Here is a 16,443-nt window from a genome sequence, read left to right on the forward strand (position 1 = left end):
CAGTTTTGCGAAAACAAACATGCGGTAAAAACCAAGTCGACGCTAGAAAAACAATAACATGGTTGTAAATGAAAGTCAGTTTTTTCTGTCTGTAATTTTGGAATACACCCAAACTTATAGTAAACCACAAATTGCTTTATCTGCCACCATTTAATTGTCTTTAATCTCCAAGTAAATCTCCAAAATCGGCAACTTCAATTGTTCATCCATTTTGGCTTGGATTTTCTCTGGCCGACATTTTCGTATTTGTTGATTGCTTACTAGTGCGGCGCAAAGTTATAATACGATCAAATTTTGGGCAGTGAAAATTGACCCTTTGTTTTCAACCGCCACTTACCGAACAATGGTCGTAATATCATTTCCCGCAATCATGTAGGAAAGTTTATGTAAGGCACGCGATTTCAGGTTGGTTTTGGCCGTTTACTGCTGGGCCCAGCTGTTAAGAAAATTACATGGGACATTGGAATTTTGTGCGAATTTGATGAACGATGACGTGACAAATGCGTGGTGTATTGGTTTCGTCGCCCACTGTTGTCACGCACAGATTTCCGAAATACTTTTCCTTGTTGCGTTCACGTGACTACTGGAAATAATATTTTTTCGCACGACAGCAGCCGATTTCATATAAGAGTAAATTCCATAGAATAAGTAAATAACATGATCGCTTTTTAATGCCAAAACTTTTCCAAAGCTTTACCTAAATGTGAAAAACACTAAGCCTTAATCTGTCACAGCACAACCGCTCACGAAGTCAAACCATTGTTATTTGTTTTATTCTGATTATATGATCTGTGGAAAATGTATCAGGTGTCTCCACAACGTGGACAGCGAGGAGTCGGGAGCAAACAATAATGTCGAGAGCATCGAAAGCGATCCCAAAACGTCCGCTCAGCTGTTGTTCGCAAAACTAATCACCTTGTTAATTCCAATCGCCCAGAACGAGGTCTTATGTTTGGAGCTATTCAATAGCGCCTGTCTAATCACCATCGACGGGCCAAAGTAGCAGTCGCAAACATGTTTAGCACCCAGGTTTGCGCCGAGGTCTGTTCTTTACATGTCCAAATATCGTGTTTAAGGCTTGGTGGGGGAGCCGGGTCGCCCAGCAAAAAACAGAAAGGGTGAATTTAAATGTTAGAATGAACTATCAAGGAAGCAGGCGCAACCCCTCTTCGTCTCGTGTCCGAGGCCGAGAACATTCGTTCTCACGCTGTTGAAGAGAGTGTGGTATAGGGTTATGAATAAAGTCCGTGAGCACTTCGTGTCGCAGCACTTGGCGAGAAACTTGAAGCTCAATAGTCACATACAGATTTGTGTGGAGCAAGTGTGTTTTAGATGAAAATTTGTTTGATCGAAGAAAATTTTGTCACATTTTTGTAACGAATTTTCTGTTGGCAGATTTAGACCGCAGGATTAGGCTTTGCCGTTACAATCCTGGTAAAAACGAGAACGACACACTTGTTCTAAATAAAACCTATTTCTTATCACACAACATTGTATATTGAGGTAAGACGTATGAAATGTTCTCTTGCGATCGATATTTTTGTGCAATCCCGTATTAAAATCTACATTGGTCTACACGTATGTTTCCAATTGATCGCAAAATCCATTTTATTCCCAATTAAACATTATCATGCATACACAATGCTGGCTAAAATTCATGTTATTGGCTCCCTGTTTTATTTAAATTTTTTTTTTTTGCTTTGTTTTTCAGGTAATATACTGCCTTTGAAGCATTTTGATCAGGTGAGTACGTATCCATATTACATAATTCTATGTTACTGTAGTGCTGTGTTTATGCGATGTAGATAACTACGCAGAAGGCGCAATATTTCGCAGTGGCATTCCCAACATTCGAAACCGGCGTTTAGGCAATCATGCGACACAACAACAGTCTATATATAGCGCAGTAACTCGCAGCAGTGTTAACTACATGATACAACGCCGTAGCAAACTTGTGTCAACTACCGGTTGCCGGAAAGTATGGACTTATTTTCGAGGCCGATAAAAGATCACAGCGCAGCTAATAGTCGTTGAAAAGTTGCGAGCTGAGCTTGGCACGCCCAAGGAATAATCTTATCAATTCGACACCAGCATATTAGGAGCAACTGGGCCCGACCCTTCTCCCACGGTCAGCATTGTGTAGGTACAGACTGGATGCTGAGGAATTCAAACCACAATGACACCGAGCTGTGATAATAATCCTTTTCTATCCGCAAATGCGCCACCCACGCCCCAATTCCTAAAAGATGCATAAATCCTTCCAAATTTATTTTTACCTGTTTGTTAAAATGCCGGGTGTGCCCCGAGACTTTTAACTAGTTCGAGCTGAGGGATAAAATCAATCAACAAGTTAACTATAATATACGAACTAACATTACCTCATCCATAGAAGTACGTCACTTTTCTCATGTATTGCTTATCGTGGTCACGTTTGTTTTGAGTGAAAATCGACATATTTTATTTATCAACATAACGTTATTCTGGCTTGAAAGAAATGAATTAAATTTAGTAACAGCGTTGTGATCAATCGCAACATACACAAAAGAACATGTCAACGGAGAGTGGTCGACCGTGTCCCTGATATTTTGGCTCCTGTTACTCGACAAAAATTCACGTCCATGTTTATGAGCGCACCTGAAGTCAGTTCAGAAAAGGAAACATTTGATCATGTGTACAAAATATACGAAACTTGTTGACACATTTTTTTCATACTTTTGACCAACACTTCATTCATTCAGACAAGAAAATAGGGTTAGTGCCAATCAGGCATGTAGACGATATGTAAATAGCCCTGAGTGACGTCAAGGAAGTCCGCTTTAAAACTGACTTGTCCTAAACACAAAATAATCGTCATAGCCGAATTTTTTCAACTATGTCGGTTAATAGGATAGTGGACTGGCAAGAACATGAAAGAAAGTATGAAAAAATGCATTACTGCGCAGTGGAGTAGCGATTAAACAGGAGACTGACGTTAGTCAGGTGATGTAACTCAATACGACGTCATTGTCCTGTGACGCCAACGCGAGGGATATTTTAAGCGAGTTGCACGAATGAGAAAATAAAGCTAATCTTACTGAGCAATACTGGTTCATTTCTCTTTAAGTGAAGTCAGCACCATTGAATGTGACTAAAGTCAGGCTTTCCACAACATTGTCCACAATGTCACCAAACGGCATCACGTTTTTACCCTTCCATACCGTGCTAAAATCCACAAATAAGAAGTGAGCAACTTTCGTTTGACTGATAGTGATAGTCGTTAGCGATTAACTTCCCAACTTAAGTGTGACTAATCCGATTTTACGCTTCAGTTTCTTTGTATTGACGAGATTCTGGCGCAGATTGCGTGACGTATATAAACAAGACAACCGACAATACCATGTCAAAAATTACCAGCCACCATAAGCATTCTTACAAAGCAAAAAATAGTTTCTTTCGTTTAAATAGAAAACATGGGATTTTATAATTGGTAGCAAGTGATAAAGCACGTTGAAATACGATGTCTTGGGGGTTGAGGCTTTACCGGGCATCAATCTTTGTAGGGAGATGTCATCGCCGCAACACCAACACGAACTTTTTCGCTTTAAAAAAAAAGGTCTAACGCGTATATAATGGCACGACAAGGCTTAGCTCTCGGTCAGACTAACCCTTCGACGGGCACAACGAAGGGTTTGGTTGGAAACGTAAGCCTGGTAAAAGGAAACTGTGCATAGCCATAAAGTGACGATCTTTAACAATGTTTTCTTGTAGAAACTTATTTTATAATAAAAATTTAGACACTGCATGATGAATGTTACGCAACTAATGTTCGTTCTTCTGGGAGCACTTAGCACAATTGGCGGAATTCTGTCACGAGCTATTCCGTCGGAAGATGAAAACTACGAGAACAGAATAAGGTAAGCAAGCTATGAACTTTTACAAATAAGACAAGCGAATAATATAAAATCTGGTTCAGTTGAAACCACGAACGTTAAATAAAACCTTTCTTTCTTTTGCAGCAAACGAGCTGTCGCCGATAAAATTATTCAGCACAAAATGGCCGAACGTTACCACAACCGCAATCGCAGGGTGCTAATCACCAAAATCCTGGAGACAATTGGCAGTGGATCACAAATGGCGAGCTTCCCTGAAACAAAACCATCGGCAACAACGTTCACTCCTTCGGAAACTTCGGGCAGTTCAAGCCGGGGTTCAGGGGAGCAGCGCTCCCGTGGCAAGAAGCGCAAGAACAAAAAGCGAAACCGAACGCGCGACAAGCGAAAGCGAAGAAATAAGAACAAGAGAAACCGAAATCGCCGTCATCTCGTTAACGCCATTGCAGCCTTGCTAAATAGTGAAGATGGAGAGAGGATCATCGACACAATTGCAGGAGTTGTCGCTCCTGGCCAGGCGGCCGACATTGAGAAGGCCAGAAAAATCATCAAGGAAACGGCTGATAAATGTGAGTGTCAATTTATCAAGGGACAGAACAACAACTAACAATGATACATTCGACCATAAACTGCTCTAACAGCATGTATATCGAAACAAGGAAGCAGTGTCCAGCATGGGGACAACTTCCGTTTGGCTGAAGCCAAATGCATGTGCTTGGTATCGTTTAAACTCTGCCACGTTGTTAGGAGGTGGCTATTTTTTATTACTGCGTATTTTGCATGTATACACATTAGCATTGTCCATGTGCATTTCTAGGCCACAGGTAAACGACTGTGGCTCACAGACTTCAACAAAGCTTGCTTTGAGAAAACTTTTTCACCTTTATTTGGGACCAACTTTGACCCGATCGCTACAAGTTGGTCGCCTTGATAGTTTTAGATGTAGCTTCTTTTGACTGCATGTACTGAGTGCCCGCATTATTATTGATATTGACTGCGCTTATACTGCATAACCGCATCATTATGTGCTTTTCGAACAAGTATCGCTCATTCGAGAGATACTGTTTTTTTATTGGTATAATCTTACCACATTTCTTACTGATCTTTTTTGCATGTTTTCAGCTGATCTAATGTGGTAAATAGCTTATGCTGTTAATTTATTGGTTCCCACTGACCGATTTAGACTACTTCGCAAATCGGAAACTTGAGACATTGATGCCTTAGACTTGCCATTTTTAATCAACTTAATTTCAATAATTTACTTGTCAAAATAAATACTATTGAGGCAAACATACAAATGCGGTAGTTCGGCATTAGATTGAGAAGTTGCCTTTTCGAAAACTTCCATTAACTTTCGACCACGCGAGTTTCGAGATGCGAATCAACATCATTATCAGCCTTAAAATCTTGTCACATCTCTCGAAATTCATCACTGTGGTCTTGTCAAATAACCTCTGCCCTTTGGTGGTGAAAATAGTGTGTTTTTGTAGAGATATGGCCCTAATGTCAATATCATCACCGAACCAAGGTGTCGCTGACCAAAACCGGACATATCATTTTTGGGGAAACTTAAATGGCATCGAATTTCTCACCACATTTGTAGCCGAAGTTTTGTGTTATTTTTTTCGCCAAACCGCATTTCTCAATTTAGACGACATTTCGGCATGGAATTGCATGACGGGTGTGTGCATGTTAGTAGAGTAACTTTATTTGTGACTTTTGCACAAGTGTAAATAATTTAATTTATAAGAAGGGATTTATTTCCCACTTAACAAAAACGACGATTTCATCACGAAATCCGCGTATATCGTGTACAGCATGCTTTTAATAAAACATTTGTGTGAGTAGTCAGCCAGCAAGTGTTACAAAGTAAACGTCGTTTTTGACCAACAATTTTCTACACAGGAACGAATGTTGAAATTGAAACTCAACTCCCAGTTCTCTTGGAAAGGAGGGACGAAACGCTGTAGAAGCTTGCTTATTCGTAATAAATATTCTCTCAATGAAGATGAAAAAAAAACATAAGTAAAACTGCAGGATATGTAGTGTCACTGCAATTTTATTGAAATCATCATAAGGAAAGTCAACTGCCAACTTATAAAACAACTCCATTTTATCGCAACACATTGCGATCAACTTCGGTAAAAACAATTGTGAAATCCTTATATTTAGTGTGGAGGAGTTAAAAACTTTTGCTTGAACTTTTTACACTTATTTTTGCTACTTTCTATTATTTTTATTTTTCATACACTTTTATTTATTCGCTTATTTAAATATATGTAACTGCACGCTTATAGCACCAGTCACTTGCAACTAAACCATGAAGTATACGATGTACGCCCACACATGGTGGCAACTAGTTTTCTAAAACACCATTACACACAAAACTACGAACAATTGTGTAAAATCATCACTGATTTTTGTTGTGCGTTCTTTCTGGCTGTACACTATCTTTTTCGGTTTTTATTTCAATTTTCACTGTTGTTTTTATTGCATTTGAAAAAAATAAAGATACATTCCGATCAAATTACCTCAAATTGCAAATATTCAGAAATGACAGTTCGGTACGAAGCGCACAATTTAATGTTCAGCTTCCCGCAAAGAAACTTAGATTAATTGTTTGCTTGCAATGACACTGGAACAGTTCCATATAAATGAATACAGTTGTACTTTGTTAAATTATCTGCTCAGAAAATAATACTGTTTTAGGTTTTTTAACAGCAAAAATATTAATCAGAAAAATACTATTTTATTTAATTACATCCAAATTAATTAATTTTTTTATTTTAGCAAGAACCGCCAATGTCATCTCCAATGATATGTACAGAATTCATGGCAGAAAAATTGTTAACACGGGGTTTCAATTCCTTTTTTTTAACCAAGAAAAGTAAAATGGAGTACGCCACAGACAAATGTCTCGGCGGCAAAAAAATATGAAGATTGTCATCAATACCAAGACGGTATCGCCTCTGTGGGAGTGTGACGTGTTCTCGCTCCGTGCTACAATCAGTCGCTTGTTTGATGCACCGACATCTGCTTCAATATCTCATGTGCATTCCTTTTGAGTACGTATACACAATCAACAAACATCAGTCATTCAGATGTTCCCAGAAATATGTTGGTTAGCCCTAACCTTGCACTTCATTTTCCGTATGGTGACGAGGAATTTCCTATTGATCCAATCTAAAACTTTTGTTATTTTTTTTTTATAAATTTATGAAGTTTTTGCTTTTCTTAAATGAAACTGATTTTTGTTGTAATCTAATCTTTTCAATTTCCATCTTATCGTTTTTATGGAAAAATGTGGGAAGTAATTAAACTTTCTCCTAAATTTACTGATGTGTTATAAATTTAGAAACCTAAATCTCTGTGGATGAAATTTAGCCTGCAAGTGTCTGAGGAATGAAGAGGTAATTATTTCAAGAGAAACAAGATATCTTCTTGTAAAAGCCGTGCAGCTCATGCTGTGATCTTTTAATAACACTAGAAATGTTCGCGTGCGCCTGGAACGATGAACGGCCATCATTGGCCGCGTGGAATTAATTGTCACCGACAAAGTTGTTGCATTTCAAGAGTTATCTTTTAATTTTGAATCCATTTGCATTTTTGGATTTTTGGACAAATGTTACGTAAGTCGCGCCTAAAATGTGAGTTGATCTTATTTCCCCAAAACAGAAGAAGTTGAAAACAAATTGTCTCTTCTATGTTGTAACAAACTGTTGTGCAACAAGTGATATCGCATTTGTCCATGTTGCCACAGCCGCAAATGGAAGTTTCATTGAAGTAATACCACCAACGTTTCTATCGCCAAATCATGACATTGCAATGTAGGCGAACACGTGACAAATATTTTGCTTGAAATGGAATCTCTCGGCAGGAGGATGAAAATTGAGAAAAGATGTCAAACAACTCGCACGACGATCTGTTCCAAAAACAAATTGGGTAATGATAATACACGGAGATAGGCCAAGATGCATATCAAGGGGCAATAGAAGGTGTTGCTTACGCAAACAAGCATGTTTCTGCAACTTGCAGGAAGAGAAAGTAGTTTTTATAATCTTTCATGCGCACGGAAGGAGCCGTGATAAAAGTTCAATCAAAAAAGCGGTTTCTTTGTGTCGGACGTGACTAAGTGTTGCACAAAAAGGCATAAAATACCCAAACCAACAATTCGTTATCATTATTTCAAGTTTTAATATCTGTTTACCAACTTGGAAAATTTAGCTTTTGCAACTTTTATTATTTTGCACTCAGTTTTTCTTAAATGTGGCCACAAACAGAAGCGAAGGCGCTTTGCAGTGCTCACAACAAATATACCGGCGATTATGGGATGCGGCTTGCGCCATGTTTGGTCAACTACTTTGTGACGTGCGTCACCTCGCCTTTACAAGTGACGTCGCGCCTGATACAGGAAGTTTTTACTCGCGCACATTCTGTCGCTGAATCAACCCATAATTTGTCCAGGCGATTATCGCGTGTCCTGGATTGTTGTGCGTGGCCAGTCAACACTTCGCTGCTATATCCACACCAATCGAAGGCTGCCCTGTCAGGATATGGCCTGTCTCATGTTTATTTATCCTTGGAATTTAGCGCCGGGACGAGTGAGGACAAACGTGCGTCTCGCATTGTTTTGTCGTTTGCGAAGCCGATCTTCCCCTTGGTTTCGGAACGAATTTCCGCTTTTTGCCGACGTGCGTTTCGCCCTTCTACAATTTAACATAACATATTTCTTGCGTGACAGACTTAGCATTTTGTTCATACGAAATATAAAAACATTTCTCAGGAAATACTGTTTAAATATGTTTGATTAAGCGCTAAGTTTAAACACCACACAAATTCCTCTTCGTTTCCAGGAAATAGGACCAAACGCTTCAACGCACTTTGCGCCTAAATGCCTTCGGCTCGACAGCTGTGTTTAAACCACATCGATAGTGTAAACTTATTGTCATGTTTCGTTGAACGTGACTGCTGCCTTGTCTCCCAATCGGCTACTGATTACTTATTATGACGAAACTGTGGACGTGAGGTATTTCCAGCATATTCACACGTGATTTCATGAATCAGAGGTTTCGCTCGTATTCGAGATGCCACCGGGTGAACAATTTGTAATATTCGATATGGGAGGACTTACAAAGCCTGATTACGTTACGACTGGTGATGAGTTTCACACGAAAATGTATTATTTTGTTTTTAGCATAAACATTTAAAATCTAGAGTGCGTCTTTTTTTACTACGATTGTGTCATTTTTTAAGCACATTTATTCTAGTCAGAATAACGTCATCATGTTTTATGTCCAACTAAAAACGTCAAGGTCAATAATATTATCATAAACAGTTTTTGAAAATGTAAAGTCATGTAGTGACGCTTTTTAGGAAAAATGAGGGGCATACCACGCGTCAAAACATCGGAAGCGTACTTGCGTCATACTCGCGACTGACTACCTTGGGGGCAACATCAATGTAGTCAGTTTTCCCATTATTAACACAATGGTTAGACAGGCAACAATCTTATCTTATTATTCCCGACTTTGGTAAATATTGGGCATTGTTTGAGTTTATTTTGATTTCGACAATGCGATGAAAAGTTTTGTACTCGCGCTCACCAACATGGCAGTAATTTTGAAAGTCGCCCCATGTTATTATGTTATCACTTAAGGTTGACGGAAGTTTATGTAAGTGAATTTGGCAGATTAGTCATCAGAAATCACGTACGTAACAACAACCCGAAATGACCAACGCGAGGTTCCCTGGCACGCGAACTGATAGCAACTGTATGTAGTTGTAATGTTGTTCTTAGCACAAAAGTCACTATACGTTTGTTCCATTCAAAACATGTTCAGCTGCGTAAAAACGACTACAAAATTCAATGTTTGGACATTTACGTAAAAAATTGGTCGCATTATGTAATTAGTTTCCAAGCAAAGATATTTTTTCCAAACTTCTGTGATGGCGTAGAAAGATATTTGGTTGCTCCCATTTCGTACCCTTGTGGAAACTGTTTAAAACGTCGGGGAATTTAACTTATGTTGCTCCGACGCGACACCCCTGGTTCGAAAAATAAAATCACACTGGACCACCGTATCTCTACCACATGTACTTCGAAGGATCTCAATCAACTTTGCTTACGCAGAAAAAAATGCGACTCGTCCGCCTTTTTTCAATTGCCGAATCTAAAGTCCTATCTGCCAAAACTGAGTTAGTTGATGAGCGGTTGTAGACAAAAAATGGTCGCGTGCACCTTCTTGCGAAATTTTAATACCCTACCCCTGAAAATTGTGCAAATATTTAAAAAGCGCACTGCAAGTAAGTGATTTATTGGTACCCACGTCGACTTACGAAATTTGGACAAGTTTATGCTGGTGCGTTGTGCCATGAAGTGTTTAAATAAATCTCAAAATATATTTATAGCTTTATAGCGAATAGCTTTGGTCTGTATGCAAGTTGTGTCCATAATATTTCATGGTTCATGATTTATTGGGGTTGTGGTCCACGTCCCGATTACTACAATTTAATGTTTGGCCAAAACTGGTCTGACAAACGACCTTTCATCTCCGTGATGCATCGCGTACCTTGAGCCATTCTACGTAGAACAAACACCATAGCAAAGTCAATCATTGACCTGAGTGCATTGCTCCTAAAACTGATTGTATAACCGGGCGGATCCGACATTTGCACTGCCAAGCTAGCGGTGTAATTTTCTACATCATGCATTACACAGCGTGGAAAGAAATATATTAAAAGACGGGTTTTTTTCGGGTAGCAATAGCTGGTGCAAAGATTGTCGGATTTAAAATAACTCCGTGCGGTTCAAAATATTGTTGGTAGGAATCGGTGGTTGGAGTATAAAGTAGCGAGGTCTTTCGTGCAATTGAATGCATGTATAAGGTTGCTTTTTTTTACCAAAATTTCGGTAAGAAATTTCGGGTTGTTATAAAATGTAAAATAACGCTTTTGTTTTAGGCCAATTTGTTTGCAGGAGCTATTTTCATAGAAACTGCCCTTGATATATAAGGCTGCTTTTAGGGTTTTTATGAGTCAAGAAAATGTTAAATATGAGGAAATGTATAAAAATATATGTTGCGATCAAGGCACATGCAGGAAAAATTCAACCTATATCCGTAACTAACATAAACGGAGTTCAATTTCTTCAGTTTGTCGTGTCTGTCTCTGATCTATGACTATATGCTTGCTTGTGCACTGCTTTTATAAGAGACTGACTGTCAAACAACTTTATTCGCACGAGCTTTCGCGAGATTGACTGCACCTGATGAAGCGAGATCAATCTCGCGAAAGCTCGTGCGAATAAAGTTGTTTGACAGTCAGTCTCTTATAAAAGCAGTGCACAAGCAAGCATATAAACGGAGTTGGACTTTTATAAGTTTTGATATTTTTCTTGTTGTTTGGTAATGGTTTTTTTTTGCTACAATATTTCATTTCTTTTACTATTACGCATCAGCGAGCTAGTTTTATTGTCATATCACTATATACGTAATAATGGATTGTCCTGGAATTGAGGGAACAGAACCACCATTACCAGATGCTGGGTTGGATGCTGCGGATTATGGAGTAATAGCAGCTTACTTTGTTTGCATCCTACTAGTTGGAATATGGGTACATTTTACGTTTATTACGGTAAACGACCCTTGTTTTGGACCATGTATTACGTACGTAAATTTTTAAGGCAATGTGCAAGACGAACCGATCAAACGTCAGTGGATTTTTTCTTGCTGGTCGCGACATAACTTGGTTTCCCGTTGGAGCATCGCTTTTCAGCAGTAATATTGGAAGTGGACACTTTGTTGGCTTGGCTGGAAGTGGCGCAGCGTCTGGAATAGCACAGGGAACGTTTGAATGGAACGTAAGTGTCATAAAAGCAATAAATATTTTACCTTTTTTTTAAAGCATTAATTTAACTTTGCATACTTTAAATATTTCTTGATGATAAAATTCTTGCGTGTTATACATTCCTTGACAGGCTGTCCTGACCCTTCTTCTGTTGGGTTGGATATTTGCTCCCATATATATTGCATCCGGAGTAGTTACAATGCCAGAATATCTAAGAGAACGATTTGGAGGACAAAGAATTCGAACTTTTCTTTCTGTTCTTTCTCTAATCCTCTACGTTTTTACCAAAATTTCGGTAAGATTTTCTCCGAGTGTAGTTGGGCTGTTAGACAATGTAAAATAACGCTTTTGTTTTAGGCTGATTTGTTTGCCGGAGCTATTTTCATAGAAACTGCCCTTGGCCTAAACATATATTTAGCTATTGTGATTTTGCTTTCAATCACGGCATTGTATACTGTGACGGGTGGATTGGCTGCAGTCATCTACACAGACACCGTTCAAACCGTTATCATGCTCATTGGGGGACTGGTGATGATGGGACTCGGTAAAACCATATTTCTTATTTTTGCGGTTGCGTACCACTTGGAGGTAAAACAATTTCGACGCGTACCACCTAGTTGAGTATTATACCTAGGGTATGAAGTAACAAATATTTTGAGATCACTTACGATTTTTTTAAATTCGAACTATATCCGCAAATTACAGAAAGGTGTTCGCGTACCGCCTGGAATGCCGTCGCGTACCACTGGTTGGGAAACACTGTTAAAGAGTGATAAAATATCAACAATATAACAACAAAAACATTTATATATAACAACTTTATATGTCACAAAAATTTCATGGCGACGAAATTATAAAACCAAATACCAGGTACTAATATCCTCTAAAAAGTTTTTGAAATTTGAAAATTATCATTTTTTAATAAAAATGTCAACAGATTGAACAGTTTATCTTTATAGTGGGAATAACAATAATATTGTTTTAGCCTTTAACCAAATTGGAGGTTATGATCAACTGGAATGTAAGTACATGAACGCGATTCCTGATGAGCGACCTCCAAATACGACATGTGGTTTGCCAAGACCGGATTCTTTCCATGTGTTTCGGGATCCTATTGATAGCGACATGCCATGGCCAGGAATGCTCTTCGGTATCAGTATAATTGCCACCTGGTATTGGTGCACTGATCAGGTAGATAATGTATGAAAGCACTGAACTTACATGGACGTTGCTCCTATATAGGAAGCCAACACTATAAGATATTATTTTAAAAGTCAAAACCAAATGTTTTGTGTGACTAAACAAAGTTACTTCGAGATCCTATTGTAAGTTTATTTGGTGTAGTTTGAAAATTCAGAAACAAGAATGTAGCGTAGATTTGGAGAACTTTTATCGACACCTTTAGGTAATCGTTCAAAGAACTCTGGCTGCAAAAAACCTTTCTCATGCCAAAGGTGGATGCGTTATGGCTGGATTGCTTAAAGTTTTGCCTATGTACATGATGGTTATGGTTGGAATGATCAGTCGCATTGTTTTTCCCAGTAAGCTTCCTCATAGTCGATTTAATTCAATGTTGTCAACACTCCATACGTTTCTGCAGACAGTATCGGTTGCGCAACTCCTGAAGTTTGCAAGGCAGCTTGCGGAGTTTCTGTGGGATGTACAAACTACGCGTACGCCAAACTTGTTTTGCAAATCATGCCAACTGGTCTTAAAGGTAAGAACGAGGCAAAATTTGTTTTTAAAACACTTCCTAAATATGAATCATGCCATACTGTACTGCTTTGGAATTAGTGTTTTTGCTTTTCACCAATAGACGAGTTGTAGACCATTTTTCACCTCATATGTTGCTTTTGTCGACCCTAACTGTACCAAACTTTATTGTTGCAAAAACGTATTATTGTTTTTAGGTCTTTTGCTGGCAGTAATGATCGCAGCCCTAATGTCCTCGCTCACATCAGTTTTCAACAGCGCAAGTACTTTGTTTACATGCGATATTTGGGCCAAACTACGGCCAAAAGCCGGCAACAAAGAACTGATGATAGTTGGCCGGTAAATAAATTTGGATCCGTTTTATACAATATGCAAAATTATGATGTTTTACAACAGAGTTTTCATTCTTGTCATGGTTGGGGTAAGTGTGGCTTGGGTTCCGATTATTCAGGCATTTGCCGATGGAAAGTTGTTTGACTACATTCAGTCAATTACAAGTTTCTTGGCACCTCCAATTACTGCAGTGTTTGTAATGTCTGTATTTTGGGACAGACTAAATGAACCGGTGGGTAAAAATAGGCTATTGTAGTTTTAGACTAAAATACTTTCGCCTGTTTGATGCTGCTTTACCGCGTTAAAGGTGTATGACGTTACACTATTCTTAAACAGGGAACCTTCTGGGGACTTGTTCTTGGCTTAATTATCGGTCTGGTTCGAATGATTTTCGAGTTTGCAGCAGGGGCCCCAGCCTGTGGAAAACCAGAGTTCAGACCAACCATCCTTTTCAAAGTTCACTATCTTTACTTTGCCATGATCCTGTTTGCATTAACCATCGTTATATCAGTGTCGGTTTCACTGGTCACTCCACCAATTGACCCAAGATGTGTAAGATGTTAATGGTTCATAGGTTTATTGCGGATTAAATTACTTTTTTTTATTTAACCAGCTTGTACGACTTACTTGGTGGACGCGTTACCGCAAACAAAAGAGGTTAAATGTGTATGATCTTATCCGAGAAAAGGTTTGACAATTTTTGAGAATATTTTTTACTAGCCATTCCAACCTTTGGAAGGTTGTAAACGTTCTGTGGTGCATGATTATTTTCCAATAAAATGTATATTTACAAGACTTGTAATAAAACGATAGACTAATAAGTTATTTGTTTGTTTTACAATGTGACGTAAACGTGTTTTAGCAAAGCGAGGTAAATGGAGGGTTTGAACCAGAAGCGGAAGAGGAAAATCAAACCCCAGAAAGTGATACAGCAATCTCTCAAGACGTGGAGGCACAATGTGGGGTTTTCTGAGAATTTTTGTAAAAGTTACCTTACTTTGTTGAGACAAACAAGTTTTATTTTGGTAGCGGAAAGGCCATGGTGGAGAAAGGCAGTGGATTTGTTCCTCGGAATAGAAAACTCCTCAGACGAACCCACACCTGAAGAATTGGAGATAATGAACGCGGGGATGCTGGATATAACTGAAGAGAAGTGGCCTGCAATATATGTGAATATCGCCGCTTTACTGATGTGCTGTGGTGGCGTTTTCCTGTTTGGTTTCTACGCTTAACTTCCCACAATATACACGGCCAACTCGACAATACGGTGTAATTCACTGTGATCTTTGTATAATTCCTAAAACACAACCGACCAAAGCCACTAAATTCGTTTCATATCATGTCGTTTTCGATTACCTTGTTCAAAACCCAAATTGGGCAACTTCGTCGCTCTGTTCTCCATATTTCTTTATTTGTTCAAAGAGCAATCATTTTCCCAACGTCACCGTTGAATAAACAAACAATTTATTCACACAACACTTGTTTATTGGATCCAATTTATCAACTAATTTGAACTAAGCAGTAGGAACTTGAACATTTTATGTACGAATGAAAATTGAACTAAGTTGAAACCAAATTCGCATAACATCATACAGGGGTGAATACGTGTTGTTACAGATCTAATTAACACATGGAACAATTAATTAGGAGAGAGTATGGAAAGTTAGCATGCGTTACAGGACAGTTTACAAGACACGGTGACAAGCTTTTAATACATGTTTTGTACATCTACTGGCATGCTACGTAATTGCTGGTTATTTATGTACAATCATAATCATATTTAATCAGCACTAAGCAGGGCGACCCCTCTTTCGTGGAAGGCGAATTCGTCACCAATGATGGAAAAGCTTAAGGTGAAAAGAAGGTCGGATCTCATGCCGTTGCGGTAAACAGGGAGTGTAACCTGTTAAAACAAAACAGTTCAACACAACTTGGAACAAAGTCGTGGTATTGCTGCAGGTTATTTAGATCTTCTCGTACGATTTTGAATATGATGAAAACAGTGGATAGATGCCACAAAGTGACAGTGCCTTATCCGTTATGTATGTTGATTCCGTCCTTATCAAGGGGAGTGCTAACCGGCTCTCCTTTTTTTCAACACAAACGAAAACAGTTGCGTTCCCAAAATATACTACCAACAGATAAATTTTTTCCCGTTTGTGGTGCTTGATGTCAACAAAACCCGAACGTTAATTTGTCGGTTTTGCCAGTGGCTGGATTAATAAGTGTCGGTTTAATTTAGCAAGATGCAGTTTGCACACAAACCTCAGCAGCAACGTTTTCCTTGCTTATTCCCTTTTCCCACGACAACAAAGTAAGTGGCAATTTGGTGGAAATTTCAGCAGATAAGGACAAGCGGTTGTTTGTACAGTTTGCTCCTTGCAAGATCAACCCTGGGTGTGGAAATTAAAGTTAAGAATTTACAAACAACATTTAAAAGTGGTTTACAAACCAGTTACGGCGAAAGTTTTGTTGTCAAGTGTAGGTGAAGTCCCGCTATCTGATACTTTTACGCGCAGAGACAACTCCTCCAGTGAATGATTATAAGCTTGTGCGACGTACTGGCGGGTGGCAGTGATGTAAGCTTCAGGGACAAACAGGCCTCCCAACCACACAGCCAAGTTCTGGAAAAGTATATCTCAAAATAACATGACGCTGACAATACGAAAACATAGAACTCGTT

General features: G+C 38.8%; 3 protein-coding genes and 1 non-coding gene across 7 annotated transcripts in view; 2 read left to right on the forward strand and 2 right to left on the reverse strand.

The window, feature by feature from the left end:
- Positions 1 to 1,393: 1,393 nt before the first annotated feature.
- LOC145898632 (uncharacterized) lies at positions 1,394 to 6,388 on the forward strand. Of its 3 annotated transcripts, XM_082987165.1 has the most exons (5): positions 1,394 to 1,503; positions 1,712 to 1,743; positions 3,774 to 3,893; positions 3,996 to 4,438; positions 5,775 to 6,388. In XM_082987165.1, coding segments are annotated over exons 3-5 (558 nt in total). In that variant the 5' UTR covers positions 1,394 to 1,503; positions 1,712 to 1,743; positions 3,774 to 3,780; the 3' UTR covers positions 5,777 to 6,388. The 3 variants fall into 3 exon arrangements, with proteins under 3 accessions (XP_082843291.1, XP_082843289.1, XP_082843290.1); XM_082987163.1 differs by lacking the exon at positions 5,775 to 6,388 and having other exon boundaries at positions 3,996 to 5,721; XM_082987164.1 differs by lacking the exons at positions 1,394 to 1,503; positions 1,712 to 1,743; positions 5,775 to 6,388 and having other exon boundaries at positions 3,685 to 3,893; positions 3,996 to 5,721.
- A 4,970-nt stretch (positions 6,389 to 11,358) lies between these two features.
- LOC145899885 (sodium/glucose cotransporter 4-like) lies at positions 11,359 to 15,056 on the forward strand. Its single transcript, XM_082988817.1, has 13 exons — positions 11,359 to 11,480; positions 11,551 to 11,727; positions 11,845 to 12,009; positions 12,072 to 12,258; positions 12,700 to 12,905; positions 13,120 to 13,255; positions 13,315 to 13,431; positions 13,625 to 13,766; positions 13,824 to 13,992; positions 14,097 to 14,312; positions 14,374 to 14,448; positions 14,623 to 14,719; positions 14,790 to 15,056. The coding sequence occupies exons 1-13, from the start codon at positions 11,364 to 11,366 to the stop codon at positions 14,990 to 14,992; spliced, it is 2,007 nt and encodes a 668-aa protein (XP_082844943.1). The 5' UTR covers positions 11,359 to 11,363; the 3' UTR covers positions 14,993 to 15,056.
- A 188-nt stretch (positions 15,057 to 15,244) lies between these two features.
- Positions 15,245 to 16,443, reverse strand: part of LOC145899883 (cytoplasmic dynein 1 heavy chain 1-like) — a 29,977-nt gene continuing 28,778 nt past the window's right edge. For both annotated transcript variants that reach the window (XM_082988816.1, XM_082988815.1), the window contains exons 88-90: positions 16,213 to 16,384; positions 16,026 to 16,153; positions 15,245 to 15,663 (exon numbers count right to left, since the gene is read on the reverse strand). In XM_082988816.1, the coding sequence (XP_082844942.1) occupies positions 15,541 to 15,663; positions 16,026 to 16,153; positions 16,213 to 16,384 (423 nt within the window). In that variant the 3' untranslated portion in view covers positions 15,245 to 15,540. The remainder of the gene's footprint in view (positions 15,664 to 16,025; positions 16,154 to 16,212; positions 16,385 to 16,443) is intronic.
- LOC145899891 (U6atac minor spliceosomal RNA) lies at positions 15,755 to 15,861 on the reverse strand. The gene has a single exon (XR_014402507.1). It is a non-coding gene; the product is annotated as a U6atac minor spliceosomal RNA (small nuclear RNA).

The sequence above is a fragment of the Ascidia mentula genome, chromosome 4 (genome assembly GCF_947561715.1).
Source record: "Ascidia mentula chromosome 4, kaAscMent1.1, whole genome shotgun sequence".
Lineage (NCBI taxonomy): Eukaryota > Metazoa > Chordata > Ascidiacea > Phlebobranchia > Ascidiidae > Ascidia > Ascidia mentula.